Source organism: Phyllobates terribilis, unplaced genomic scaffold (assembly GCF_046119375.1).
Source record: "Phyllobates terribilis strain yellow unplaced genomic scaffold, ASM4611937v1 Scaffold_29__1_contigs__length_15306474, whole genome shotgun sequence".
In the NCBI taxonomy this organism is placed as follows: Eukaryota; Metazoa; Chordata; class Amphibia; order Anura; family Dendrobatidae; genus Phyllobates; species Phyllobates terribilis.
The window spans coordinates 15,150,967-15,177,978 of NW_027362789.1; the positions used below are offsets into that span (position 1 = coordinate 15,150,967).

Sequence of the window (27,012 nt, forward strand, 5' to 3'; positions counted from 1 at the left end):
AACTTACAACCTGGAGGATCCACCTACCCCCTGGGATTAGGAGATGCTGACCGTTACCTGCCCAGATCTGTAAACTACAAAGTAAAATGACAGCGTATGTAGAATGTGCTGACAAGTGAGAAAATCACTTGAAGAAAAATATTATGATGGGCCTGTAAGAGAAAGCGGAGGGTAATGATGCTGTTGGCTTCCTAGATCCCTGATATCTTATTGGATGAATCTACCTTCTCTCCCTTCTGTGCTGCTGAATGTGCTCATATGGTCCCTACAAGACCAGGTCCAGTCTCCCTGACCTAACTTAACTTTTATGATTGAAAATATTAAATGTGCAGTGAGGGCCAAGTGTGAATTTCTGTACAATAACAGCTGATTTACCCTTAATCCTGACTTTTCAATTTCTTTTAAAACCGACTAACTTCAAACCAGATTGTGATAAACTATACAGAAAACATTACACCTGTGCCATGATATATCTCTAAGCTGTGCGTGGCTGATGGCTGTAATATACATTTATTCACGTCTGCAGGAGATGTGTGGCCATGGCTCGAGCCCTGGTTTCATGGATTTGTTGAGGGAGGGCAATAACCCTTCACGGTTGACCAAGTGAGTGTCAAATTATTATGTTGATTGCAATCCACAGAAAACCATACGAAAACAATGTTGTGTATTGGGAGGATTCAAAGAATCTCTGATCCCGTTTATTTTGCTTAGCATTTTATATTGTTTTGAGCATATCAATAGCCAATCACCTACAGTCATACTACAGTACTACAGGCTGACCAATGTTAGTACAATTATTACGGAAACACATATATGGTCATATTAGTTCGAAGCACGATGGAATTTTACAAGGTCAATCCTGGCCTAAACTAGTTAGATAACAGGAGCGGAATGTCTGACAAAATACAAAATGTTATTGTGAGAAAAGTTAGTGTGGGAAAGATGAGGCGAGAGAAAAGAAGGAAAGAATGTATGTTATGCAAGGAGTGATAATAAATGATTTTAAAACAAGCAGACAAAATGGAGTTGCTATAGCATGAATATCAATATGTCCTTTACATTTTCCCCCCTAAAAATTATGTTATTATCAACATTAGAGGTGCTTTCCCAGGGTCATGCTTTGAGCCTGAGGGACATTGGTCTTCACTCAATTAGTGCCCTTGTTACCAATCGAGGCTATCGCGGCATGTCCATCCCCCCTTGTTGGTTGATATAATCATAAAGCTCTGATCTTCAGACGTGAGGTTGGTCGGGGCGTGCGGGTGAAGGTCATCATTCCCTTGCCGTCCAGGTCCTCAATGCTGGTCACATCTGGGAGGTCCGTGTACAGTAGCACTGGATGTCTGTTAACAGCGTTCTCCTTGCTCTCTGATGACTGGCAGGTTTTCCTCATGCAAAATGGGATACAATAAAAGACTAGTTTTAGTAAGACATATATTAACAAGATGCAAGCAGCAATATGCAACACTCCTTGTAATATTCCAACAATCCATCCACCAATCCCTTTAAACCAGAGGTCCCCAACCGCCGGTCCGCGGACCAGGACCGGGCCGTTGGGGTTTTTCAGCCGGTCCGCGGCGCCGCTGACCAGGGCCGGCGTCAGCACCCGGGCAAATGCCGGGGCTCTGAGCAGGCAGAGGGGCCCACTGGCGGTCGCGCACCCCGCTGGGCTATGGGCGGAGGAGAGCGGTGTCAGCGCCCGCCCTTCTCCGCCGCTTGCTCAGGGCCCCGGCAGCCCGATACTTACCTCTCCCCGTGCCTCCGCAGATCAGCTGTCTTCCTGCTCTGCGCTCCCTGTGACGTCTCAGGTCAGAGGGCGCGGTGACGTCTTTCCACCGCGCCCTCCCCTGAGCCGTCACAGGGAGCGCTGAGCGGGAAGAAACGACAACGCTGGAGTTCGGAGCCGAGCAGCGAGCGGCGGGCAGCAGGTGAGGAGAAGGGAGGTGAGTATTTGATTTTTTTTTTTTTTTTAATGTATGGAGGCATGGGGCAGTATAAAGAGGGGAGGGGGGGCATCCTGCTTGGGGCATTATAAAGAGGAGGGGTGACAGCCTGCATGGGGCATTATAAGGTGGGGAACAGCCTGCATGGGGCATTATAAAGAGGGGGGGATTCCTGCTTGGGGCATTATAATGAGGAGGGGTGACAGCCTGCATGGGGCATTATAAGGTGGGGACCAGCCTGCATGGGGCATTATAAGGTGGGGAACAGCCTGCACGGGGCATTATAAAGAGAGGGGGGGACATCCTGCATGGGGCAGTATAAAGAGGAGGGGTGACAGCCTGCATGGGGCAGTATAAAGAGGAGGGGTGACAGCCTGCATGGAGCATTATAAAGAGGAGGGGTGACAGCCTGCATGGGGCATTATAAAGAGGGGGGTGACAGCCTGCATGGGGCAGTATAAAGAGGAGGGGTGACAGCCTGCATGGGGCAGTATAAAGAGGAGGGGTGACAGCCTGCATGGGGCATTATAAAGAGGGGGGGCAGCCTGTATGGGGCATTATGTGGGGGGTAACAGCCTGCATGGAGCATTAAAAGGGGGGGGGCTGTATGGGGCATTATGTGGGGGGGAACAGCCTGCATGGAGCATTATAAGGGGGGGGGCAGCCTGTATGGGGCATTATGTGGGGGTAACAGCCTGCATGGAGCATTAAAAGGGAGGGGCCTGTATGGGGCATTATGTGGGGGGTAACAGCCTGCATGGAGCATTATAAGGGGGGGGACAGCCTGTATGGGGCATTATGTGGGGGGTAACAGCCTGCATGCAGCATTATATGGGGACCGGTATCCTGTATGGAGCGTTATATGGGGGCCAGTATCCTGTATGGAGCGTTATATGGGGGCCAGTATTCTGTATGGAGCCTTATATGGGAGCCAGTATTCCGTATGGGGTCTTATATGGGGGCCAGTATTCCGTATGGGGCCTTATATGGGGGCAAGTATTCCGTATGGAGCCTTATATGGGGGCCACTATTCTGTGTGGAGCGATTCACCGGTTTCTGAGCTATTGTTGAATTTACAATAGATATCACTCATGAAGTGAAATCTTTGCATTGTACTATATATATATATTTCTCCGCTGTATCTCTGCATCATGAATCGTGTATGTGTTAAAGGGGCCCACTGAGACTCTTTCGCCCGGGGCCCAGAAAAACCTGGAGCCGGCCCTGCCGCTGACAGCTAGCTCCGCGGCCCTGCGCCTGGTCAGAACTCGCTCTGTGTGGATTTATAATGTTTTCTGCCATAGCCGTGACAGCTCGCAGCTCCCGGCAGAGAACATTATGCAGGACGGGGTGGGGCGTCGGGCGGGTCTTAGTGACGCAGCCCTCCACAGCACAGCATGGTACCTGTTGTACGTCACGGGGCGGGTCTTAGTGACGCGGCCCTCCTGCACAGCATGGTGTGTTCCTGACGGGGTGGGGCGGCAGGCTCTCCTCACTGACACGCCCCCGGCAGAACATGTTATGTGGGGCGTGCTGGGGCAGCAGACTGGCTTCAGTGACTCGGCTCCCGGTTCCGGTGTTCAGTGTGTAGCGCTGCTAAGCAGCAGCGCTGTATACACTGACGCTCAATGTACAATGCTGCTACTTAGCAGCGCTGTACACCGAGGTCCCGCCAGCATCCTCCCCATACAGCTCCACCCCTCCATAACCCCACCCCCATATGACCAAAGCCCCGCCCCCACCCCCACCGGGCCATGGAAAACTGGTCTTGCTTAAAGCCGGTCCCTGGTGCAAAAAAGGTTGGGGACCTGCTTTAAACCAATTAGCAGGATTTAAAAAGGAGAACATATCAGACCACCAACTGTCTTTGGTCAATTCGTTATGTTTGTTATATTCTTCCCTGAGTTTCCTAATGTCTTCCATTTTAGTCTTTAACCGTATGGTAGAGCCGGGGTCAATATAGTGACAACAGGCTGGGCCTATAACCTGACACATCCCTCCTTGAGCTGCTGTCAAATAGTCCAGCACTAAAGTATGTTGATTAGCCTCTATAATAAGTTGATTCTGCACCTCAACAGTAGTATTAATTACTTCCAGCACACTCCAAATCTGGTCATCTAAGTAGTCAGTGACTTCCACTAATTTGTCCCACATTTGTGTTACTATAGGGTAGAGGAAGACAGTACTGGCTATCTTATTGGGCATACTCATTTGTACTAAATGAGGTCTTACTGATGGGCGTGGAGTGTTGTCCTTGGCACATTTATAGATGGTATGAAGAGGGATGGTTCTCATATCTACTTTACTATGGGGAATAAGATAAATGGCTGGAGTTAGCCGGGCCAACGTACAAGTCCCCCCTACTCTGACTAGGAGCCATTTATACGCATTATTCCCACAGACCCAATTTGTGGCTGATGGCAGATCCCATAAAGCAGAGTGCAGTAATACTAATTTATGTACCAAATCGATAAAAACTGTGTTATTTGATAACATACACCATGAAGGCATTTGTCCCAGGGGGCTACAGTATCCAATATCCGGATTGCCACATGTTGGATCACTAGGCTTATATTCAGAAGATTCATTGCAAGGGATGTTACCAGATATTTTATAACATGTATCATTGGTACCTTTTATAAACAGATTTGCATGTACCCATGAGTGATTATGAATGTATCTTTCCAACAATGACGGTTTAAAAGCATCTGCCGTACTAGGAGTAGCATTAAAACTGATTTGTAGACCTTCAGTTGGTATGAAGCCTAAATTAGTCAAGGAAGACTTGTTTCTGGGCACCCATTTGTTTCCTTTAAGGGCAAGACATTGTAGGTGTCTACTGGTGGCAGTAAGATTTCCTTGCCACCAGGGGAGATACAGTGGTGTTCCATAATCTACTAAACTTAGTAGCGTTATTAGCAAGGGCGTCGCTACAATTGGGCCAGTTTAGTATTTCTTCCAGAGTGACTGGGACCGCAAGAAAAGGCATACTAGTGGCTGAAACTGGTGAGTGAGTACATATCCAACAGTCACTGATCGGGTTGTTCTCTAATTGACTCAATTCTTGTACCAAAATCTGGTGGTGAGTAATGAACTTGTTATTAAAAGGGTCAGTACTCTGTTGTAGGCTATTCCAGGTATTGATTAATCTAACCATACATATTATCATAAAACATCTCAGGATGGTTGACGTTTGCAATGTGAAGCATGGATCCATGTTGACCTCCCTTCAAGTTTTACTGCTGTTGGGGTTGTAAGGAGCACTTGGTATGGTCCGTCATACAATGGTTCTAGTCTGTGTTTCCGTACATGTCTCTTCACATACACATAATCTCCGGACTTGAGGGTTATGATAACCTTCTGCATCAGCTGGATCTGGAATAGAAGATGATACTAACGCATGGGTGTTAGTTAAGGCTTTGGCAAGCTGAATCACATATTGCACAACATGATCTGTTTCTTCTGATAATTGTTGTGGGGTAAATCGAGCTATAGCTGGTTGTGACCCAAATAGTATCTCATAGGGTGACAGTTTGTTTCCCTATGGGGGTGGTGCGTATGTGGTATAGTGCAATGGGAAGGAGTTCAGGCCACTGGGCCGTATCCTCCTGCATCATTTTGGTCAATTGCCTTTTCAGTGTGCTATTCAATCTCTCCACCTTGCCGCTTGACTGAGGATGGTAAAGAGTATGCAGCGCCACTGTTGATCCGATCATGGTAAGTATTTCTTGATATGCGCATGAGGAAAAGGCTGGTCCCTGATCACTTTCGATAACTTCTGCGACTCCATACCGGCAAACATCTTCAGAGACCAGCTTCTTGGCAGTCATGTTTGGAACGGCGAATGCTTCTGGCCAGCTGGAAAACATATCCACTACCACTAAGCAGTATTCATATCGTCCTGCTTTAGGGAGAGTGATATGATCAACTTGTAATCGTTGGAACGGATACTCTGGTTTAGCAATGTGTTTTGTCGGTACATTCTGTAATCTGCCTGGGTTGCAGCTTTGGCATATTGAGCAACCTTTCTTTTGTGCGCTCAACACGGTGGAAATTCCTGGGGCCCAATAGAGTTTCTGTACCAGTAGCAAAGCTTGATTCTTCCCTCGATGCACCGGTCCATGGGCCCAGGCTGCAACGGCCTGATATAGGAGTCGAGGCAAACAATACAGTTGTCCCTTTTTCCATAGCCCATCTATCAATTTAGCACCCGCCTCCTTCCATGACTGGTGTTCTTCTTTAGAGACTTTTTGCTATGTGCAGCGTAGCTTTGTGATTGGAGGGACCGGTTGATGATTTTCTGCAGGTTGATCCTGGGTTGGCACGGAATTTAGCTGTTTGGTTTGCTGCCGCGTAACAGCCATGGACATGGATGTTGGAAGAAGAGCTGCTTGCATAGCATGGAGATCAGCAAGTGCATTACCTCTTGCTTCAGGGGCATCTGGTCGGGTATGAGCTTTTACCTTTACAACAGCCAACTGTCTTGGTAGTTGTACCGCTTCCATCAATTGTCTGACGCTTTCAGCATTTTTCACAGGAGAACCTGCAGTCGTGACAAAGCCTCTCCTTGCCCAGATCTCCCCAAAGTCGTGTGCAATCCCGAAGGCGTATCTCGAGTAAGTAAATATATTCACACGTTTTCCTTCAGCCTGTTGACAAGCAGCAATCAGAGCTTTGAGCTCTGCTTCCTGTGCTGACATACTGGGAGGTAAGGCTGCAGGCTCTACCAATGTATCTTCAGTTGTGACAGCATATCCAGTATGAAACCTGCCAGAGGTGTCAGCATATCTGGATCCATCCGTATATAACGTAAGTCCTGGGTCATCAAAGGGTACTTCCCCCACTAAAACAAGTGGAGTTGACTCCGCAGTAATTTGTTCCAGACAATCATGTGGTGGAGCATCTTTCCCCTCTCCTTCAGGTGCTGGTAGCAGGGTGGCCGGGTTGATGGTGGTGCACCAATGTAATTTCACATTTTCTGTCAAAATCAACGTACACTGCAGCCGTAGGTGTCTCAGTGTGCACCGATGTTTAGGTTGCTGTAAACCCAAAACAGCCGCAATATTGTGTGGAGCATAAATGTGAGTCTCATGTCCAAGGATGATGTCCGCCATTTTTTCAAGTAACTGCTGTGTGGCGTGAACCGCTCGTAGACAGCTGGGGGAGGCCCTGGCTACCGGGTCCAGAAGCGCTGAGTAATAACCGACCGGGCGCTGCTTTGTACAGTGTCTCTGCGTGAGTACTCCGGCTGCATGCCCTCCTGTCACGGAGACATACAAATGGAAAGGTTGAACATAATCCGGGTTTCCAAGGGCAGTGGCTGTCATTATCCTTGATTTTAGTTGCTCAAAGGCTTGTTGCAGCAGTTCTTGGTGGTCCTTGTTGTTTACACCAGCCAGAGTGTTTTCTTTTAATGCATCATATAGGGGTTCCATCAGACGTGAAGCGCCTGGGATCCATTGTCTGCAATATGTACATAGTCCGAGGAACCATTGCAGCTCTATGGGATCTTTTGGGAATGGTAGTAGGTAGATGGTCTTTCTTTCTTCTGTGAGATGTCTGGCACCCTGAGTAAGGCAGTGGCCTAAGAAAACCACTTGACCGAGGCAAAACTGAAGTTTCGAGGCTGAGACTCGACAATTCAGTTTTGCTAGATGCTTGAGGAGGCTAACACTGGCCCTGATGGACACTTGCTCCGTGGGGGCACACAAAAGAAGATCATCAACGTATTGTAATAGTACTACCTCAGAGTTGTCCAGCTGCCACGGCAGCAGACAGCTAGACATGTTCTTTGCAAACTGATTAGGGCTATTCTGCGCTCCCTGCGGCATCACCGTCCAAGTCAATTGCCTGCCCTGATATGTAAATGTAAACAGAAACTGACAGTTTTTATGTAGTGGAATGCTGAAAAAGGTGTTTGCTAAATCAATTACTGTAAACCAGGCTGCGGTAGATGGTATTTGTGAGAGAAGTGTATGTGGGTTAGGCACCACAGGAGTTTCCAAGACTGTCGCTGCATTTACTGCCCTCAAATCCTGCACCAATCGATAAGCGGGCGGCTGCCCCGGTTGGGATTTATTCCTTACGGGGAACAACGGCGTATTACACGGGGAGACGCAGGGGATTAGTGCCCCTTTCTCTAACAAGGTGTGAATTTGCTGGTGTAGACCTTGTTCTTGTGCATGTGTGAGCGGGTACTGGCGAACCTTGGGAAAGGGCGCTCCGGGCTTGAGGTACACCTGTATTGGTTCTACCGGCAATCACCCAATGTCGTCTGGGCCTTGTGACCACAGATGAGAAGGGATTTCCTCTGTGTATGGAGCTAACCTGGGATCTTTTGGGAGATTTCCAATCGTATCTGATATGTTAATCATAACCGTGGGTAGCGCCCGTAAGATGCAGACCTCCTCTGTGTGCATCAGAGTTTGGATCCTTTAAAGTAAGGATCATCTGACCATTGTCCTGGTATTGAATTCGGGATCGGAATTTAGACAAGAGGTCTGCTCCTAAAAGATTTACCGGGCAGATCAGGGATATGACAAATTGTGCCATTACTTCTGGAAATGGGCCAATCGGAATAGGTTTAGTGAGAGTGTGTTTGTTAGGTCTGCCATCTACACCGATCAATATTAGATTGTCGTTAGAAAATTGGACTGGGAGACCCTGGGGCAGTTCAGTGGATTTTAAAATGGAGTTGGCCGCCTCAGTGTCTACCATGAACTTCACCGGATTCCCTCCTATTGGGATAACTACAGATGAACAGAGCCCAGGGGTGGTTACGGGCATCACGATGGCAGACTCTGGTTGGCCTCAATTTCAGAATGGATGGTCTTGGAGGACATTTTCTCGTGAGTCTCGTGGGCCGGGCATCCTATTTCTAGATAGGGGGCTTGGGCGGTGCACTGGCTAGCAGGGGTGTGACAGTCCCTTTGGAAATGTCCCGTCCGGCCACACATCCAACACTGAAGACAGGAATTCACTAGTGGCCTTTTCCCGGGATACATTACTCGCTGATCAGGTACCGCCATGGGGTAATAGTGGGGCTGTAAGGGAGGATACTGTGTTGCGGGTACTGCAGGTGCCGCAACTGCCACTGCAGCGGGTTTAGATTTGGGCTTAACCGCAGAAGCGGTCCGGGCGACACTTTTCTGGAAGCTTTTTGCTACCTTTAGGACATCTCCTGGGGTGGCTGACTCAACATCTGGTCATACAGCCAATATCGCATCCTTGATTTCAGTCCGTAACCCCTGGATAAAGGCGGATACTAACAGCTGGCAATGAGTTTTAGTATGTAAGGAGAACCCAAGGTCCTTATAGACCTGCATAAGGCGCCCATAAAACTTCTCAGCCGACTCTCCCTTCTCTTGAGTGACATCTGTGAGGGTAGTGGATTGATCAGCCAACTTATCCTGAGCCCATATTTTAAGGGCTTGACAGAAGTCAACCCCACTCTCATACGTATTGGTGTCTAATGCTCTATTATATGGGACAGCTGCCTCTACCATGGGATAATATCCTTCACCGGCTTTTACACGGAGCAGGTGTAAAAGATCTTGCCTTGTTGTTGAATATATCTCTCTATTTGCGGCCATGCCCCTGTAAAAAGCCACTGGGGAATGTTCGGGATCCGGGAGACGGTTACACAGAGTATCTGTCTGTACTGGGGTAAACGGGGTATATTTGGGTGGGCTGGTATTGTGGTCCGCTTCCTCCATTTCCTCCATCTTTGTGAGAGGGGGTGGAGCTGGAGGGAAATCAGCATGAGTACTGATTGTTGGGAGATCTTGGAGGTAGGGGAACACTGGGGGAGACCAGATATCGGGTTTGATTAGTTGAGCGGCATAATAAACGAGATCCCTGTCGATGGCCAAGAGTCTTATCTCTCTCAATTTAGTTGGATGCGTGGCGATGTATTACTTTATACCCCCGACTATTATTTTGGCTGCGTCTTGTTTTGGATATCCAAAAATACCGGTGGAAATAAATGGCAGGGCTAGGGTTGGGACCGCATGAAGCTGTGATGCATATGCTATGGTGTTTTGAATTGTTTCTGTAAGCAGGTGTTGTGACCTGGGTACATCCAGGGGATCATATTTTGTAATCGTTGGATGTAGTTTGTATTGTAGGCCCCCCAATACGACATATTTCTGCAGCTAGCCCTCCCCCCCCCCCCCATGCTGTAGTTTTGCATTTGCTGCGTTTACAATGATCCCAACTTGCTGTTGCGGTGTACTCCCCATGCCTATTCTCAGTATAGTGGAAAATTCCGAAGGACCATTCAGCAAAACAGACGCCACCTCCTGGTACTCGTGTCCATGTTCTATTTCCCCAGTTCGGGAGAGGGTGAATAGGGTAGAGTTCAGAGGTCCCTGGGTCTCCCCGAATGGAGTGTGGACCATGGCGGGAGCAGGTGGGGGCAATGGTTCATAATACCCACCGTCAGCGTTAAGTAATGGGAAGGTTGGTGCTACAACACTGGGTCTGCGTGTTCCACAATTATAACACATCTCGCGCCATCCCGGATTGGTGACCCAACACACTTTACAAAGCCAGCCATCTGGGTTATATGGTGGTGGCTGGCCACCAGTGGGAAGTGCAGGGTATTTAATCTACTTAGGTATAAATTGCTCAGTTTCCGGATTCAGGGGCTGGGGTACGGCTACATTTGTGGGGGTAGGGGATGCTTCTTTAGGGGCTTCAGATTCAGTTTGTGGACACATAAGTTGGGAAGGGGAATCTACTTCCTCCTCTACCTTTACCCCATCAGCTTCATTTTGTAGCACAAAACAGCCAGTCTTTGTCACAGTGCTAGATAATTTTACTTTCTTGACATAAAGATAATTGAAATAACCAGGCTCCTCCTCTATTTCAACATATCCATCACCACAAATCTCATGTGCAACTTTCTTAAACTTTTCAGCATCTTCCAACAATCCACAGTCAACTAATCTTCCCCTTTTCTGCCGGATTCCTTCGTCCCACAATGAAGGCTGAAGTCTCCCCTCCACGGGAAAGTTTAACAACTTAAACACTTTTGGTTCATTCTTAAATGATCTTTTCCCCTCTCAACCGACCATGATAGTCATCACATCCTCTCCCTCCTGAGGGGGAGACACTTTCTTTCTGCTCCACAGAAACATTGATTAATCACTGCACTGCTGCCTTTCGACTGACAAAGATCCTTGATTTGTGCACAGTATGAGTCCGGCCGGCCTCAACTGTTCCACTGACTCGCCCCTCCCTTCGGGGAAGTCACGTACGGTACTAGGTGAAAGGAGGAGAGCTCGCGTCTGCAGCCCTCCGGACACTCAATATACTTATATCTGTGTGCGTGTCCTACCCAATCTTCGATCACCTGCCGCGACTGATACTAATAGTGTTCAGTCTCCTAAGAATCTTTGTCAGAAGTTAAGGAAGATTCATACAATATTCACTTGTCAATCCGAGGTGGTACTACTTTAAAAGTTATCAATATCAGACCCCTAATGGGACTACACCCCTATAGTCTCACCTTTGACTATATCCAACCAAGATATCCAGACATACTGCAAACAACCACGCACCACGTGGAAACCACGCCAAATGGTCAGTATCACTAGTAAAGAACTCGGGCACTTACTGTGGCTTTTGTGGGGGATGATCAGTCCCAATTCCAGTGGGGGAGGCCGAAAGCAAGTCTCTCTTTGTGGACGTCCAGAGGTGGTGGGGCGTCCCTGGTTAGGGATCCGAGTCACGGCACCAAGCTGTTGAGGGAGGGCAGCAATGACCCTTCACGGTTGACCAAGTGAGTGTCAAATTATTATGTTACAAGGTTGATGTAAAGGACATATCGATATTCATGCTATAGTTACTTCATTTTGTGCTAGCTTCTAAAATGATGTTATTATTACACCTTGCATAGCATACATTCTTACATTCTTTTCTCCTGCTTCACATGCAATTTTCTCACAAGAACCTTTTCTCTCAAGAACATTCTATGAAACACCCTGCTCCTGTTATCTATCTAGTCTGAGCCGGGATGTATAACCTTGCAACTTTCCATCATGTGCCGAACTAACGATAATATGACCATATGTGTGTTTCTGTAATAATCGTACTAACATTGGTTTAAGCCTGTAGTACGGCTGTAGGTGATTGGCTATTGATATACTCAAAACAATATATAATGCTAAGTAAAATAAACGGGATTAGAGATTCTCCGAACAGGAAACAAATACACAAGCCGGGAGCTGAGCACAGAGGACTGAACCAGAGGAGAACAAGGCTGTATCTGGCAGCTTCCGGCAATATGCTTCCAGCTTTAGTAGGGTGTGGTGCTTTCCAGTTGGCTGAAGCAGGGAGCAGATTACTCCAACTGGACAGCACACACACCCGTACTGCCAGACTGGATAGTACTAATGGTCCCAGGCACCCTAATCTTAGTGGCTTGACAGAGCCTGCGCCGCCCAGGGCTTCTGGTTCTGACGTCTCCTCCATCACCAGTGCCGCCTGCAGGATGAATAAGGCGGCTTCTGGAGAGAGAAGCAGACATCGCAGGAGCAGATCCCAGAGGAGATGGGACACACCATTTGCAGAAGCCCTAATGTGACCAAATTGCAGAAAACAAGAACAGTAGAAATCCTCATAAAGGGACACCATTTTGGAAATTATAGAGTAGTGACTATTTTGACTCCACAGGCACTTTCCGGAAATTAGCACGCAGTGGATGTTGGAGAGTGAAAATTACAAATATATAATTTCATTACCCAACACATAGTGCCCAGATTGTGCTCCAGGAGACACACAGCATCAATTAAGTGGGTTCTTCTCACTATAGTATTGTCAAATACATGGATGCTAAATGTGGCTTGGGGGCACTGCAAGGCTTTGAAGTGAGGGTGAGATTTGACTTTGGGAGAGTGGATATTGCTGGATTGGTTTATGGAAGCCATGTTGCTTTTCAAAAGCCTTTGAGCCACTAATAATGTGGAAACCTCTGGTTTTCCATTGACAGATGATGGATCTGAGTGGGGACTTGTTTTTTGTGAGATGAGTAGAAGTTTTTATTGGTATTATTTCACCTACATAACATTGTTTGGTGGCTTTTTATTGCATATTTGGGAGGCAGAATTAACAAACAGTTGGACACCACGATCCACTGGTTCATCCTATGAGGTTTTCTATTAGTCTGTGAACTGTTATTGTCTTGGTGAATAATGACGGCTAACATAGGGCAAAATTAAAAAAAATCACAGAAAAAGATACAGCCTTACCAACACCAAATCATATAACAAATGCACTAGCAGGATGCAGAAGACCCTAATGATAAAGGTGTGGGGGGGGGGGGGCAGCGCAGGTGCAAAATACTGATGAAGCAACCACTCACAAACCTACCAATTCATGGAGGGGGTGGTTGCCTAGTATTAAAGATGCACACAGATGAAGCTTGCATAGGACGCCAGTCACACAGGTAGGTGTGATGCAGTGTCTGGCTTAGGATAGTGATGATGCCCATACTATTACATCAGGAAGGCTGCCCAGCACTATATAAGTGCCCCCCACATAGAAAGACACCCCAGTACACCCAACCAACACTAAAATGCTAATGCATTTGTTATCTGATTTGGTGTTGGTAAGGCTGATTTTTTTCTGTGATATGTTTTCTTGGTAAATAATGATACTTTTACATAAAGTACATTTTTATGGAGAGTTTAATTAGGAATATTCAACAATATAAATTTTAAGGATATGTTATTTATAAATAATAATTGGTTTTCTTCTTGGCAGATGACTGTACCAGGAGATCAGAGGAACAGCTGACATCTTCAATTTTTAAATCAGATGATCTTGAGATCACACAAAATACAATTGAAGTGAATGCCATTAACCCAGATATACCATCATCCCTTCACAGCAAAGATCTGTCATCTGGTCATTTGAAACAGGTTCTGTCTTCTAATTCATTACCAACTACTAAGGAAAATCAAAGTCACAAAATAAGCATTAAAAAACAAATTGCTCCTAAAACAAAGAAGCCATTTTCATGTTAAGAATATGGAAAAAGTTTTTCCCTCGAAAAGTCTTTTCTTGGGCTGTGTGCCCACTATGCGTTTTCCAAGCGTTTATGCTGCGAAATTTCCGCAGCATAAACGCTTGGGAAATGCTTGGTAATCCGCCCCCCAGGGTCCCCAATGACAAGCCGCAATGTCAATGCCCATGCTGCGGATTTTTCCGCAGCGTTGATGCTGCGCTCAAAAATCCGCAGCATGTCCATTCATTTTGCGGACACGCAGCGTAATCGCCGCCATTGACTTGCATTGAAACGCATAATATCCGTGTCAGTACATTTGTACACACGGATATTATGCGTTTCTATGTGCGGATGGTACCCAAGTCTGGAGAAGAGGAGACTCTCATCCAGACCTGGGTACCATAGAAACTGTAAAAGAAAGAATTTAAAATAAAAAATGAAGTTTATACTCACCTTCCGATGTCCTCCCGGTGTTTTGTCTGCTCCGTCCCGTCTCTTGCAATGCTCGCGCTGTTGTGAAGGACCTGCCATGACGTCAGAGTCATGTGACCCATCACATGGCTCAATGACATCACCGCAGGTCCTTCACAACAGAGCGAGCTGCCCAACACACCGGACGCAACGGAGATAACACCGGGAGGACATCGGAAGGTGAGTATAAACTTATTTTTTTTATTTTTTAACATTCTTATTCTTTTTTTTTTAACTAACTTGGTCACACTACTATAAATCCATGCTGGTTGCATGGATTTATATAGTGTGAACAAGTTGTCAAGCACTTTTCCAAGTGATGCTAAAATCGCTCGGAAAAGCGCTTGATAACCCGCATGCAGAAATGCATGCAAAGACGCTTGACAAACGCTTCTACCTGGCGGGAAAAACGCATGTAAAAAATGCATGCGTTTTTCCTGCCAGGGAGAAGCGTAAAAAATATGCAGCATTTCTGCATCGTGGGCACATAGCCTTAAGCATGAAAACATTCACACAGCAGAAAATAGATTTTTTTGTTCCAAGTGTGGGAAGTTTTTTAACCAGTAATCAAATCTTGTTAATCACCAGAGCAGTCACACAGAGGAGAAGCCATTTACTTGTTCAGAATGGGGAAAATGTTTTACAGAGAAATCAAGTTTAATCAAACATCAGAGAAATCACACAGGGGAGAAGCCTTTTTCCTGTTCAGAATGTGGAAAATGTTTTAGCCGGAAATCAGGTTTGGTTAAGCACAAGAGAATTCACACAGGGGAGAAGCCTTTTTTCTGTTCAAACATGAGATCTAATGTGATAGAAGATTACAGTCCGGGGAAGACGGGAAACATTCATATAGACGGCTGGTGGAGATGTAGTCAGTGAAGAACTCTGGCTAAATATGTTTCAAGAGCCGTAGTAGAAGATGAAGATGTCCTCCTCATGAAGTAGTTATTTCTCATGTCACGTGTAATGAATATTTCCTGCAGTATTGCAAATGCCGATTGCAGTGTCTGTAAATGAGAGGAGAATTAGCTTTATGGCAGATGAGTCTTTGAGAAATGTGTTCAGCTACAGACTCCAAGGAAGAAACTGCGTGTTGTCTGTGTCCTAAAATATATAGGTTTTATTAGTATATGTAAAGAAGAAAACTAAATACTGTAAAATAATAAATCTCATATGTTTCCCTTATTATCTCCAGTAATTGTATTATTACACAGGATTTTTATGATGTTACATCTGCTCATCATCTTCTCATTCAGGTCCCTACAATATCAGATCCTCTCAGTGAAGATCTTCTATTTAAGAGAATTTTCCTAATGGACCCATCAAAGATGGATTTGGACAGAGACAAGATGGCGGAGGGGATATTACACCTCACCCTAAAGATCCTCTTCCGTCTTACTGGAGAGGTGAGAGATTCTGATGACGTCCCATTACATCATTCTTATCTATGGGAATAACAGATGAACAGAACTGGAGAGGTGAGGACTCTGGAAATGTCTGTAGTGAGATTTATTTATATGTCTTTCCATAACCAGGATTACATATTAGTGAAGACCTCTAGTGAGCGCTGTCAGGTCCATGTGTCTGAGGGATGGGAAAGACCCCTGAGCCCAATCACAGGGCCTCCATCTCACCCCTTCATACATGATGACATCAATGACCGGAAGATCGTAGAACTCCCCTACAAGATGATTGAGCTGCTGACTGGAGAGGTGACCGTGCTGGGAATGCTGGGACATTATACAGTAACGCTATGAAAGGATCGGGGGGATGACGGTATCATTGTATGTGTCAGGTTCCTATAAGATGTGAGGATGTTACTGTCTATTTCTCCATGGAGGAGTGGGAGTATTTAGAAGGACACAAAGATTTGTACAAAGACGTCATGATGGAGGTTCCCCAGCCCCTCACATCACCAGGTAATGGACAGGACTAAATACACACGGCCTATAATTATCTGTATGTAAAGAATAAATTCAGTCCCTGTATGTGTTTCTTCCAGATCTATCCAGTAAGAGGACAACACCAGAGAGATGTCCCCATCCTCTTCTTCCACAGGACTATAAACAAGAAGATCACAGTGTTCCTCAGGATCATCAGGTAGATGGAGAGAAGGTGTCATGAGATCTCCCCTATGATGTGTAGATGGCTGTGAAGGTCTTGTGCTCAGTCTTGTTTTACCCACCAGTATTATGTGTTTTCCTTTTGTGTAATGAGAACGGTGAAGATGGCAGGATTAGAGCTGATCATAGATGGGACTTCTGCATCTGTTTGTGACTTTTACAATATTTGTTTCAGGGTGAAGATCTGACCCATATTAATACTACAGAGACATATGTGAGGGGTGATAAGTGGTGTAAAGAGGAGATTCCTACATATGACTACCCAGGTGAGTAGTAACCACTAATTGCTGAGAAGTTACAGATTCTTCTCAGTCACCGGCTGTGGCTGCTTTATCGGTTGTGTAGTCCGGCCGTATCACAATCGTGTGATCACCATTTTGCCTCTAGACCACAACATTCTCTTCCACCCAAAACTGTTCAAATGATTTTGGGCATTGAAACCCTTTTCCATAGAACTTACAACCTGGAGGATCCACCTACTCCCTGTGATTAGGAGACGTTACCTGCCCAGATCTGTAAACCACAAAGCCAGAAAATCATTTGAAGAATAATATTATGATGGGCCTGTAAGAGAAAGCGGAGGGTAATGATGCTGTTGGCTTCCTAGATCCCTGATATCTTATTGGATGAATCTACCTTCTCTCCATTCTGTGCTGCTGAATGTCCTCATATGGTTCCTACAAGACCAGGTCCAGTCTTTCTGGCCAAACTTCACATTTATGATCTACAACATTAAATGTGCAGTGAGGGCCAAGTGTGAATTTCTGTACAATAACAACAGAGTTTCCCTTTATCCTGACTTTTCAGTTTCTTTTAAAACCGACTAACTTCAAACCAGATTGTGATAAACTAAACAAAAAAAACCAAAACATTACACCTGTGCCATGATATATCTCTAAGCTAAATTTAAGACACCTCAGCTCTGCACTATTATAAAAAGTTCTCTTTGAACGTCTAATATTTCTTCTTGAAACTCCTCTGACAGAAAATATTGGCCCTTACGATAGTTTAGATTGCCAAGAGCCACCGAGCCCCATACTCTAATTACCCCAGAGAGGTTTCACCACTACTTACTCATTTTTCTCTGATGAAGACTGTTGAGTTTGATCATTTCAGTAGATGTGTTATTGTCTATACTCACAGTTTTTACTTTAGTAGTTAGTGCCCAAAATACTCTGATTTAACCCCTTCCTGCAGCCAATTTTGTGTTCCTATCTGGGCCCATTTTTCAAATCTATGGAAAAATACTCTGGCTTCTCTTCAGAATGTAAAAATCTTTCGCCTTTTGCTAAAGATTTCCATGGAGAGAAGCAAAACTGAGTTTTGTGAAGATATTTTTTCAATTTTTTTTTTTTTAAACACAAATTGAAAGATTGCCGGGAATTTTACTTTGATTTTACACAATGTCTGCAAAACTGCTGAATGGTTTGTGGTATCGGGGTATTTATATTCTGGGCGTTGACTAAATGCTTTTGCTTTTTTTTTTACCCTTAACTGAAGGATGCTCCAAAAATGGAAAGAAAAAAACAACCACAAAGAGCTGAAAAATGGAGAGCTTCATCTGCTCCCCCAAACCCGCTATGTTATTAAACCACTAAACCCGTTAAAGAGGTTATGTACGGTTTGTCCTGAGGAAGGAGTCGGTGGTCTCTGAAACGCGTAGACAATTAACCTACATTTTTATCCATAATAATGCTTTGTCGTGACTCCAGAGAGCGCAGAAACAACTTCCTTTCCCAGCACCTATCTCTGACATTTTTCAAATCTGACGTGTGTCACTTTATGTGGTGATAACTTTGGAATTCTTCACAAAGGATAATAGGAAACAAATGGACCTTACAAATAATATTCCAACTTCTCTTGAATCTGACAATACCTTGTATGCAATTGTACACTACTGTCTGGGCACATGGCAGGTTAAGAAGGGAAGGAGCGCCATTTAGCTATTTGAATGCAGATTTTGCTGGGATGGTGTGCAGACACAATGTATTGGGGACACTGTTCGTTGTCACCTGACAGCTCAAAAGATGGCTACCACAAACAGGCTTAGCGCTATCTACTCCATTTTCCAGATCCCAGGGTTTGCCTTGCTCATCATCCTTTTACCCCCTCTACATGGATTTGGACTTAGACAGAGACCCCCCTAAGCTTGGGCCACAGTGTTACCTAATGTTCTGTGGTGTGAGATGGCAAGAAGAATAGTCAGATAGCCGGGTCAGAACATGGAGGTCAGAGAAAATACAAAATCACACAAGAGTAGTCAGTAAACGGGCTGAGGCTATAAGAGGAAACAAATACACAAGCTGGGAGCTGAGCACAGAGGACTGAACCAGAGGAGGACAAGGCTGTCTGTATCTGGCAGCTTCCAGCAATATGCTTCCAGCTTTAGTAGGGTGTAGTGCTTTCTAAATGGCTGAAGTAAGGAGCAGATTACTCCAGCTGGACAGCACACACACCCATACTGCCAGACTGGATGGTGCTACAGGTCCCAGGCACCCTAATCTTAGAGGCTGGACAGAGCCTGCGCCGCCCAGAGCTTCTGGTTCTGATGTCTCCTCCATCACCAGCGCCACCTGCAGGATGAATAAGGCGGCTCCTGGTGACAGAAGCAGACGTCACAGGAGCAGATCCCAGAGGAGATGGGACACACCATTTGCAGAAGCCCTAATATGACAAAATGGCAGAAAACCAGAGCAGTAGAAATCCCCATAGTGACTCCATTTTGGAAATTATAACCCTCAGTGAATTAATCTATAGGAGTAGTGACTATTTTGACTCCACAGGCACTTTCCGGACATTAGCACGCAGTGGATGTTGGAGAGTGAAAATTACAAATATATAATTTCATTACCCAACACATAGTGCCCATATTGTGCTAAAGGAGACACACAACATCAATTAAGTGGGTTCTTCTCACTATAGTATTGCCAAATACATGGATGCTGAATGTGGTTTGGGCACACTGCAAGGCTCAGAAGTGAGGGGGAGATCTGACTTTGGGGGTGCGGATATTGCTGGATTGGTTTATGGAAGCCATGTTGCTTTTCAAAAGCCTTTGAGCCACTAATAATGTGGAAACCTCTGGTTTTCCATTGACAGGTGATGGACCTGAGTGGGGACTTGTTTTTTGTGAGATGAGTAGAAGTTTTTATTGATATTAGTTTTGCCTACATAACATTGTTTTGTGGCTTTTTATTCCATATTTGGGAGGCAGAATGAACACCATGCTCTACTGGTTCATGCTATGAGGTTTTCTATTAGACTGTGAACTGTTATTGTCTTGGTGAATAATGACGGCTAACATAGGGCAAAATTAAAAAAAATCACAGAAAAAGATACAGCCTTACTAACACCAATAATCGTACCAATTCATGGAGGGGGTGGTTGCCTAGTATTAAAGATGCACACAGATGAAGCTTGCATAGGACGCCAGTCACACAGGTAGGTTTGATGCACAGTGTCTGGCTTAGGATACTGATGATGTCCATACTGGGTAGGAAGGCTGCCCAGCACTATATAAGTGCACCCCACATGGACAGACACCCCAGTACACCCAACCAACACTAAAATGCTAATGCATTTGTTATCTGATTTGGTGTTGGTAAGGCTGATTTTTCTGTGATATGTTTTCTTGGTAAATAATGATACTTTTACATAAAGTACATTTTTACGTAGACTTTAAGTAGAAATATTCAACAATATAAATTTTAAGGATATGTTATTCATAAATAATAATTGGTTTTATCCTTGGCAGATGACTGTACCAGGAGATCAGAGGGACAGCTGACATCTTCAATTTTTAAATCAGATGATCTTGAGATCACACAAGATACAATTGAAGTGAATGACATTTCTCCAGATTTACAATCATCCCTTCACAGCAAAGATCTGTCATCTGATCATTTGAAACAGGTCCTGTCTTCTGATTCATTATCGACTACTAAGGAAAATCAAAGTCACAAAATAAGCAATAAAAAAGAAATTGATCCTAAAACAAAGAAGCCATTTTCATGTTCAGAAAGTGGAAAATGTTTTACAGAGAAATCAAGTTTAATCAGACATCAGAGAACTCACACAGCGGAGAAGCCTTTTTCCTGTTCAGAATGTGGAAAGTGTTTTAGCCGGAAATCGTGTTTGGTTAAGCACAAGAGAACTCACACAGGGGAGAAGCCTTTTTCCTGTTCAGAATGTGAGAAATGTTTTAACCAGAAATCAGATTTGGTTAATCACCAGAGAACTCACACAGGGGAGAAGCCTTTTTGCTGTTCAGAATGTGGGAAATGTTTTAAAGATAAATCAGATTTGTTTAAGCACCAGAGAACTCACACAGGGGAGAAACCTTTTTCCTGTTCAGAATGTGGAAAATGTTGTAGCTGGAAATCAGATTTGGTTAAGCACCAGAGAACTCACACAGGGGAGAAGCCTTTTTCCTGTTCAGAATGTGGAAAATGTTTTAGCCGGAAAACAGAATTGGTTGAGCACCAGAGAACTCACACAGGGGAGAAGCCTTTTTTCTGTTCAGAATGTGGAAAATATTTTAGCTGGAAATCAGGTTTTGTTACGCACAAAAGAATTCACACAGGGGAGAAGCCTTATTCCTGTTCAGAATGTGGAAAATGTTTTACCCGGAAAACGGAATTGGTTGAGCACCAGAGAACTCACACAGGGGAGAAGCCTTTTTCCTGTTCAGAATGTGGGAAATGTTTTAGCCGGAAATCAAGTTTGGTTAATCACCAGAGAAGTCACACAGGGGAGAAGCCTTTTTGCTGTTCAGAATGTGGGAAATGTTTTGTGAAGAAATCATCACTTCTTAGTCACCAGAGAACTCACACAGACGAGAAGCCATTTTCATGTTCTTAATATGGGAAAAGTTTTACACGGAAATCAACTCTTAACAAACTTCAGAGAAGTCATACAGGGGAGAAGCCTTTTTCATTTTTAACCGAATATTGTATCCTCATAAAGGGGTTGTCCGCTACTAGGACAACTCCTTCTCATTCCTCATGTTTGGCCTTGTTAAAATAAAAACACTCATACGCACTTCCTGTTCTGGCGCCGTTCCATTGGTGTCACAACTTGCGTTTCTGTAAGGCTGTTACATCACACAATCCTGCTGCCAATCAACGCCACCTTCAGACGTATTGTACATCAACAGGAAGGACATGGCCTGGACATATCACCAAGAGAATGCACACACTGAGAGTACTCTCTTCAGACCGTGTTCTTGGCGGAATTATAAGCAATTTACAGCCTCAAACATGACTTTCGATATGGGAAAGAAAGAAGAGATCAGAGGTTAATCTGAGGTCCTCCACCTCTGTCAGCATGTCTGGTATGCAGAGTTTCTTATGGAAGGTCTTATCTTCCTGCTCCGGAGCTATTACTGCCTCACCTCAGCATGGAAAAAGAAGCAGTCTAAACCCTCATGATGCCAGACAGCTCCAGCCTGTAAGTGACCAAATTAAGACAAGTCGTCATTACTTAAACAAACTAAAATATTTTGCGGAGGACCTTATCACTGGAGGTGACTTTAATTTTGTCTTGGATCCTTCTTTAGACACGTCCCTGAGCTGGAGTCACCAATCTAAAACACAAACAAAAGCTTTGCTAATTGTGCTTTGGTCTCAACCGGTCGATGTATGGAAGATACTACATCCAGACGTAAAGGATTATACCTATTATTCTCCTTTACATATTATGCATAGCCATATAGTCCTTTTCTTAATTAGCTGTCACTTGCCTACATGGCAACCTACATCTCAGGTAGGAACTGCTGTTTGGTCAGATCATGCTCCTGTATATTGTAACTAGCTATTGAACCCATTCTACGCCCGGGTGGCGAGCATTTTTATTGGTATATGGTCTCCCATGCTGGTATGTGCTGCCCCCCTCCTGGTATTTCTGCTGCCCCCATCCTGTCCCCACCATCCTATCCTGGTATGCATGGCACCCCTCATCCCCAATCCTGGTATGCATGGCACCCCTCATCCCCAATCCTGGTATGCATGGCACCCCTCATCCCCAATCCTGGTATGCATGGCACCCCTCATCCCCAATCCTGGTATGCATGGCACCCCTCATTCCAAATCTGGCATGTATGGCCTCCTCATCCCAGAAACCTGGTATGCATGGCACCCAATCCCTCATTCTGGTATGCAATGCACGCCTCATCCCCAATCCTGGTATATATGGCTCCCTCATCCCTATCCTGGTATGCATGGCACCCCATCCCCTATCCTGGTACGTATGGCACCACTCATCCCTATTCTGGTATGCATGGTACCCCTCATTCCTATTCTGCTATGCATGGTACCCCTCATCCTGGTATGAATGGTACCCCGCATTCCTATCCTCGTATGTATGGTACCCCTCATCCCTATCCTGGTATGCATGGTACCCCTCATCCCTATCCTGGTATGCATGACACCTCATCCCTCATCCTGGTATACATGGCACCTCTCATCCCAATTCTGGTATGTATGGCCTCCTCATCCCAGAAACTTGGTATGCATGGCACCCAATCCCTCATCCTGATATGCATGGCACGCCTCATCCCCAATCATGGTATATATGGCGCCCTCATCCCTATCCTGGTATGCATGGCACCCCATCCCCTATCCTGGTATGCATGGCACCCCTCATCCCTATACTGGTATGCATGGCACCCCTCATCCCTATACTGGTATGCATGGCACCCCTCATCCCTATACTGGTATGCATGGTACCCCTCATCCTTATTCTAGTATGCATGGTACCCTTCATCCTGGTATGCATGGTACCCCGCATTCCTATCCTGGTATGTATGGTACCCCTCATCCCTATCCTGGTATTCATGGTACCCCGCATTCCTATCCTGGTCTACATGGTACCCCGCATTCCTATCCTGGTATGTAGGGTACCCTTGGTCCCTATCTGGTATGTATGGTACCCCTCATCCCTATTCTGATATGCATGGCACCCCACACCCCCCAATACTGGTATGCATGGTCCCCTCACCCACTAATCCTTGTATGCATGGCACTCCTCATCCCTATACTGGTATGTATGGCACCCCTCACCCCCCCAATCCTGGTATGTGTGGTACCCCTCATCCTGGTATGCATGGCACCCCATTCCTCATCCTGGTATTCATGGTACCCCTCATCCCCCAATCCTGGTATGCATGGTACCCCTCATCCCCCAATCCTGGTATGCTTGGTTCCCCTCATCCCCCAATCCTGATATGTGTGGCCACCTCACCCCCCTGGAAGGGGGTGATCGCTCTTGTACTATCTGTATTTGGGATACAACTTCAGTTGGAACCTAAAATCTGTATCCTAGGACTCCTGGGAGAGGACGTAGATCCAGACTCCCATATGGCAATAGCTAGCTCAGGAATATTATTCCAAGCCAGAAAGTTGTTGGCACTACATTGGATAGACAATTCTCCCCAAACGATAACAGAACTAAAATCCAGGAAAAATAACACTCTATGCTTGGAAAGTGGAGCTTATATTAAAGGAACGCTCTCAAGAAATCCATACAAATATGGGAACAATGGTTAAATACACCAGGTATTGCTTCAAAGAACCTTCACAGAAATACTATACTGGATCGTTTGTCCATTTCCTTATAGTAAACCAGGAATTTATATCCTTATACCCAAGGTGTCAGCAAATAATAATTGTCTCAGTCCACACAATTGTCCCTTCTTAGATATATTCTTTTTCTTTTGCTGTCTCAATAGGGAAAAAAATAAGCAGTCATGAAGTATTCAGATATTTATGTGCAAATTACTGTTCCAAACCATTGTACTATAGAGCGATATTGGGATTTATATCATTGTAAACCGGTTGTCGTATTGTTTACTGGTTTTTCTCTTTATTTTTTTTTGTCACAAAGTTTATTTAAAAAAAACAAATGTTGGTAATTCTTTGTTTTGTTAAATAAAAATGATCTGATTGAAAAAAAAGAAAGGAGCGAAGGTCTTTACTAGATCAAACGTATACAAAATGCCAAGATCACATGTGAAGATACTCGTACGAATTCACAAATAAATGTGGTCGCTCAGTGGCAAGGAGGTTACATCCACACGTGTAAAGGACATACGTATCCAAAATAAAAGGGGCCCCCGGACAACAAATTCATAACCCCACTGACCTAGCTAAAGCATTTAGTTGCTTTTATAGTTCGCTATATAATATTCATGGACAATACCACGACATACCACCTAATATTCTTGAAACTAAAAATGACAAATATATTATGGACACTGCCGTTCCTTCCTTACAGACCCCTGAGGAGGAGATACTAGACAAAGCTTTCACTGAACAAGAGATAGGACAGGCCAATAAATCATTCCCTATCGGGAAGAGCCCTGGGGCAGATGGATTCAATAATAGATTTTATAAGATGTTTTCCCCCCAGTTATTACCATTTTTAGCCAAAGTGTTCAATAATATCTCAGAAGACTCCCCCTTTTGCCCCCCAATCACTTAAGGCTCAAATAACGGTTTTATCAAAGCCTGGAAAAGGACCAAATACCTGCCCTAATATTCATCCAATATCATTAAATAATGTAGACGTCAAAATATTCTCTAAAGTAATTACAACACGGCTCTCCCACAATCTACCCTCAATTGTCAGCAACGATCAGGTTGGCTTCATTAAGGACAGAGAAGCTCGTGATAATAAAAATAAAACATTAATTTCACATGCAAAAAAACAGGGGATCCCAATGTGCCTTGTTTCTGCCTACGCTAAAAAAGCGTTTGACACAGTGAATTGGACTTTCTTGAAGAGCACCCTACCACAAATTAGGTTGGACTCTTTCTTGTTATCTAAAATTCTCTCCTTCTACACTGATCCTAAAGCGATAGGGTAAACGGCCTTCTATATGACACATTTTCTATTAAAAAGGGGACGAGACAAGGGTGTCCCTTATCACCTCTCCTATACACATTGGTGATGGAACATTTAGCGGTAGCATTACACACAAATCCAGATATTAGTGGAGTTACTATAGACTCACATCACTATAAACTAGCTCTACATGCAGACGACCTGTTGCTCTATGTTTCAAACCCAATGATCTCATTTCCCTCTATAATAAAGGAATTTGAATAACTCGGCCATGTAAGGAATTTTAAAGTCAACTACTCTAAAACAGAAGCCATGAACATAACTTTTAACGCTGAACTGACACAATAACTCATTTCTAACTTTCCCTTTAAGTGGCAAAAAGACACAATTAAGTACCTGGGTATACAAATTCTGGGGAACTTGGATGATCTGTATTGTTTAAATTATATCCCCCGTCCTTGAACAAATGGTTAAAAATTTAATGAATTATAACTTGAAACCCTTGTCCTGGTTTGGTTGTATTAGTGTGATCAAAATGGACATTTTACCAGATCTTCTTTATATATTTCAGACCGTTCCGGTTTGCGTTCCTCAGATTTCTCCCGTCTCAACAATTCTAAGAGCAAGTTTGTATGGGGAACATCGAGGCCTAGGATACGTGTTAAAATATTGTAAAGAAACAGGAGGGAGGGTTAGGGAGCTGCAACGCTGAATCCAAACAGGGTGAAGATAGTCCACTGAAGGGTGCCGGTCCGGCTGGTGAGCACAGCCATATGAAGAAAACGAAAAGGAGAAAATCGGCACTCCAACAGGTAAAATATGAGAAAAATATATTGGATCATTTAAAAAAAAAACTAAAAATTTAAAATTCTTACACGTTTCTGGCGCTAGGGTTGCGCCCTTAGTCATAGCAGATGAGAAAAGGACAATGAAGTCATATATATATACAAGCACAATGGAGTCACATAATACAAAATGAGAAATCAATTAGACTTGCAAAAGGTGTGAAGAAAATCCCAGCCACAGTTCACATTGAAGGCAACGAGATCAAATACAGACAAGGTGATTATTACAAGCGTCACACAACAAGCCAGAAATGCAAAACACCATGATGGTGAAAAATAAGATAGAATTAGACCTCATCCTCTTATTCATGCATATCCGTATCCCCCTCTGTATATAAACTGTTTATTGCAGGACATTTGTGTGAAGACCTCCGGTGTTAGCTGCCAGGGATTATCCCATATAGGAACACAACACCGGGATTAAGTGTACAGGTGTGAGATCACCGGGTCAGAACATCTCAAATGCCATCAACTATAGCAACGGAAGGTGGGAGGATATACTGATTATAGAGAGACAGGAACATGTATGCATGAGATGGATGATAGATTCAGTATAGAGCATCGCAATAACAATGTCCAATAAACAGAGAAAAAGCATATCAATGTCTAAATTGTGAATAGAAATATTGTTCTTATCGATCTGACACACGTAAAAATATAATATAAAATAATATGCACAATAACCAATATGGAGAAACTATAAACCTATAACAATGAACATATAGAGGGGAAAAAATTATGCAAATCAAAATTGATTACATAGTAGAAGATTTACAAGG

At 44.4% G+C, this 27,012-nt stretch overlaps 1 protein-coding gene and 1 non-coding gene across 5 annotated transcripts in view; both read left to right on the top strand.

The window, feature by feature from the left end:
- Nucleotides 1-24,441, top strand: part of LOC141178647 (uncharacterized) — a 41,053-nt gene extending 16,612 nt beyond the window's left edge. For all 4 annotated transcript variants that reach the window (XM_073660539.1, XM_073660540.1, XM_073660538.1 and 1 more), the window contains 7 exons: nucleotides 13,710-13,867; nucleotides 15,681-15,830; nucleotides 15,960-16,136; nucleotides 16,220-16,343; nucleotides 16,427-16,524; nucleotides 16,723-16,813; nucleotides 20,302-24,441. In XM_073660539.1, the coding sequence (XP_073516640.1) occupies nucleotides 13,710-13,867; nucleotides 15,681-15,830; nucleotides 15,960-16,136; nucleotides 16,220-16,343; nucleotides 16,427-16,524; nucleotides 16,723-16,813; nucleotides 20,302-21,407 (1,904 nt within the window). In that variant the 3' untranslated portion in view covers nucleotides 21,408-24,441. The remainder of the gene's footprint in view (nucleotides 1-13,709; nucleotides 13,868-15,680; nucleotides 15,831-15,959; nucleotides 16,137-16,219; nucleotides 16,344-16,426; nucleotides 16,525-16,722; nucleotides 16,814-20,301) is intronic.
- On the top strand, nucleotides 17,792-17,909 carry LOC141178735 (U5 spliceosomal RNA). Its single transcript, XR_012254854.1, has one exon. It is a non-coding gene; the product is annotated as a U5 spliceosomal RNA (small nuclear RNA).
- Nucleotides 24,442-27,012: the final 2,571 nt, after the last annotated feature.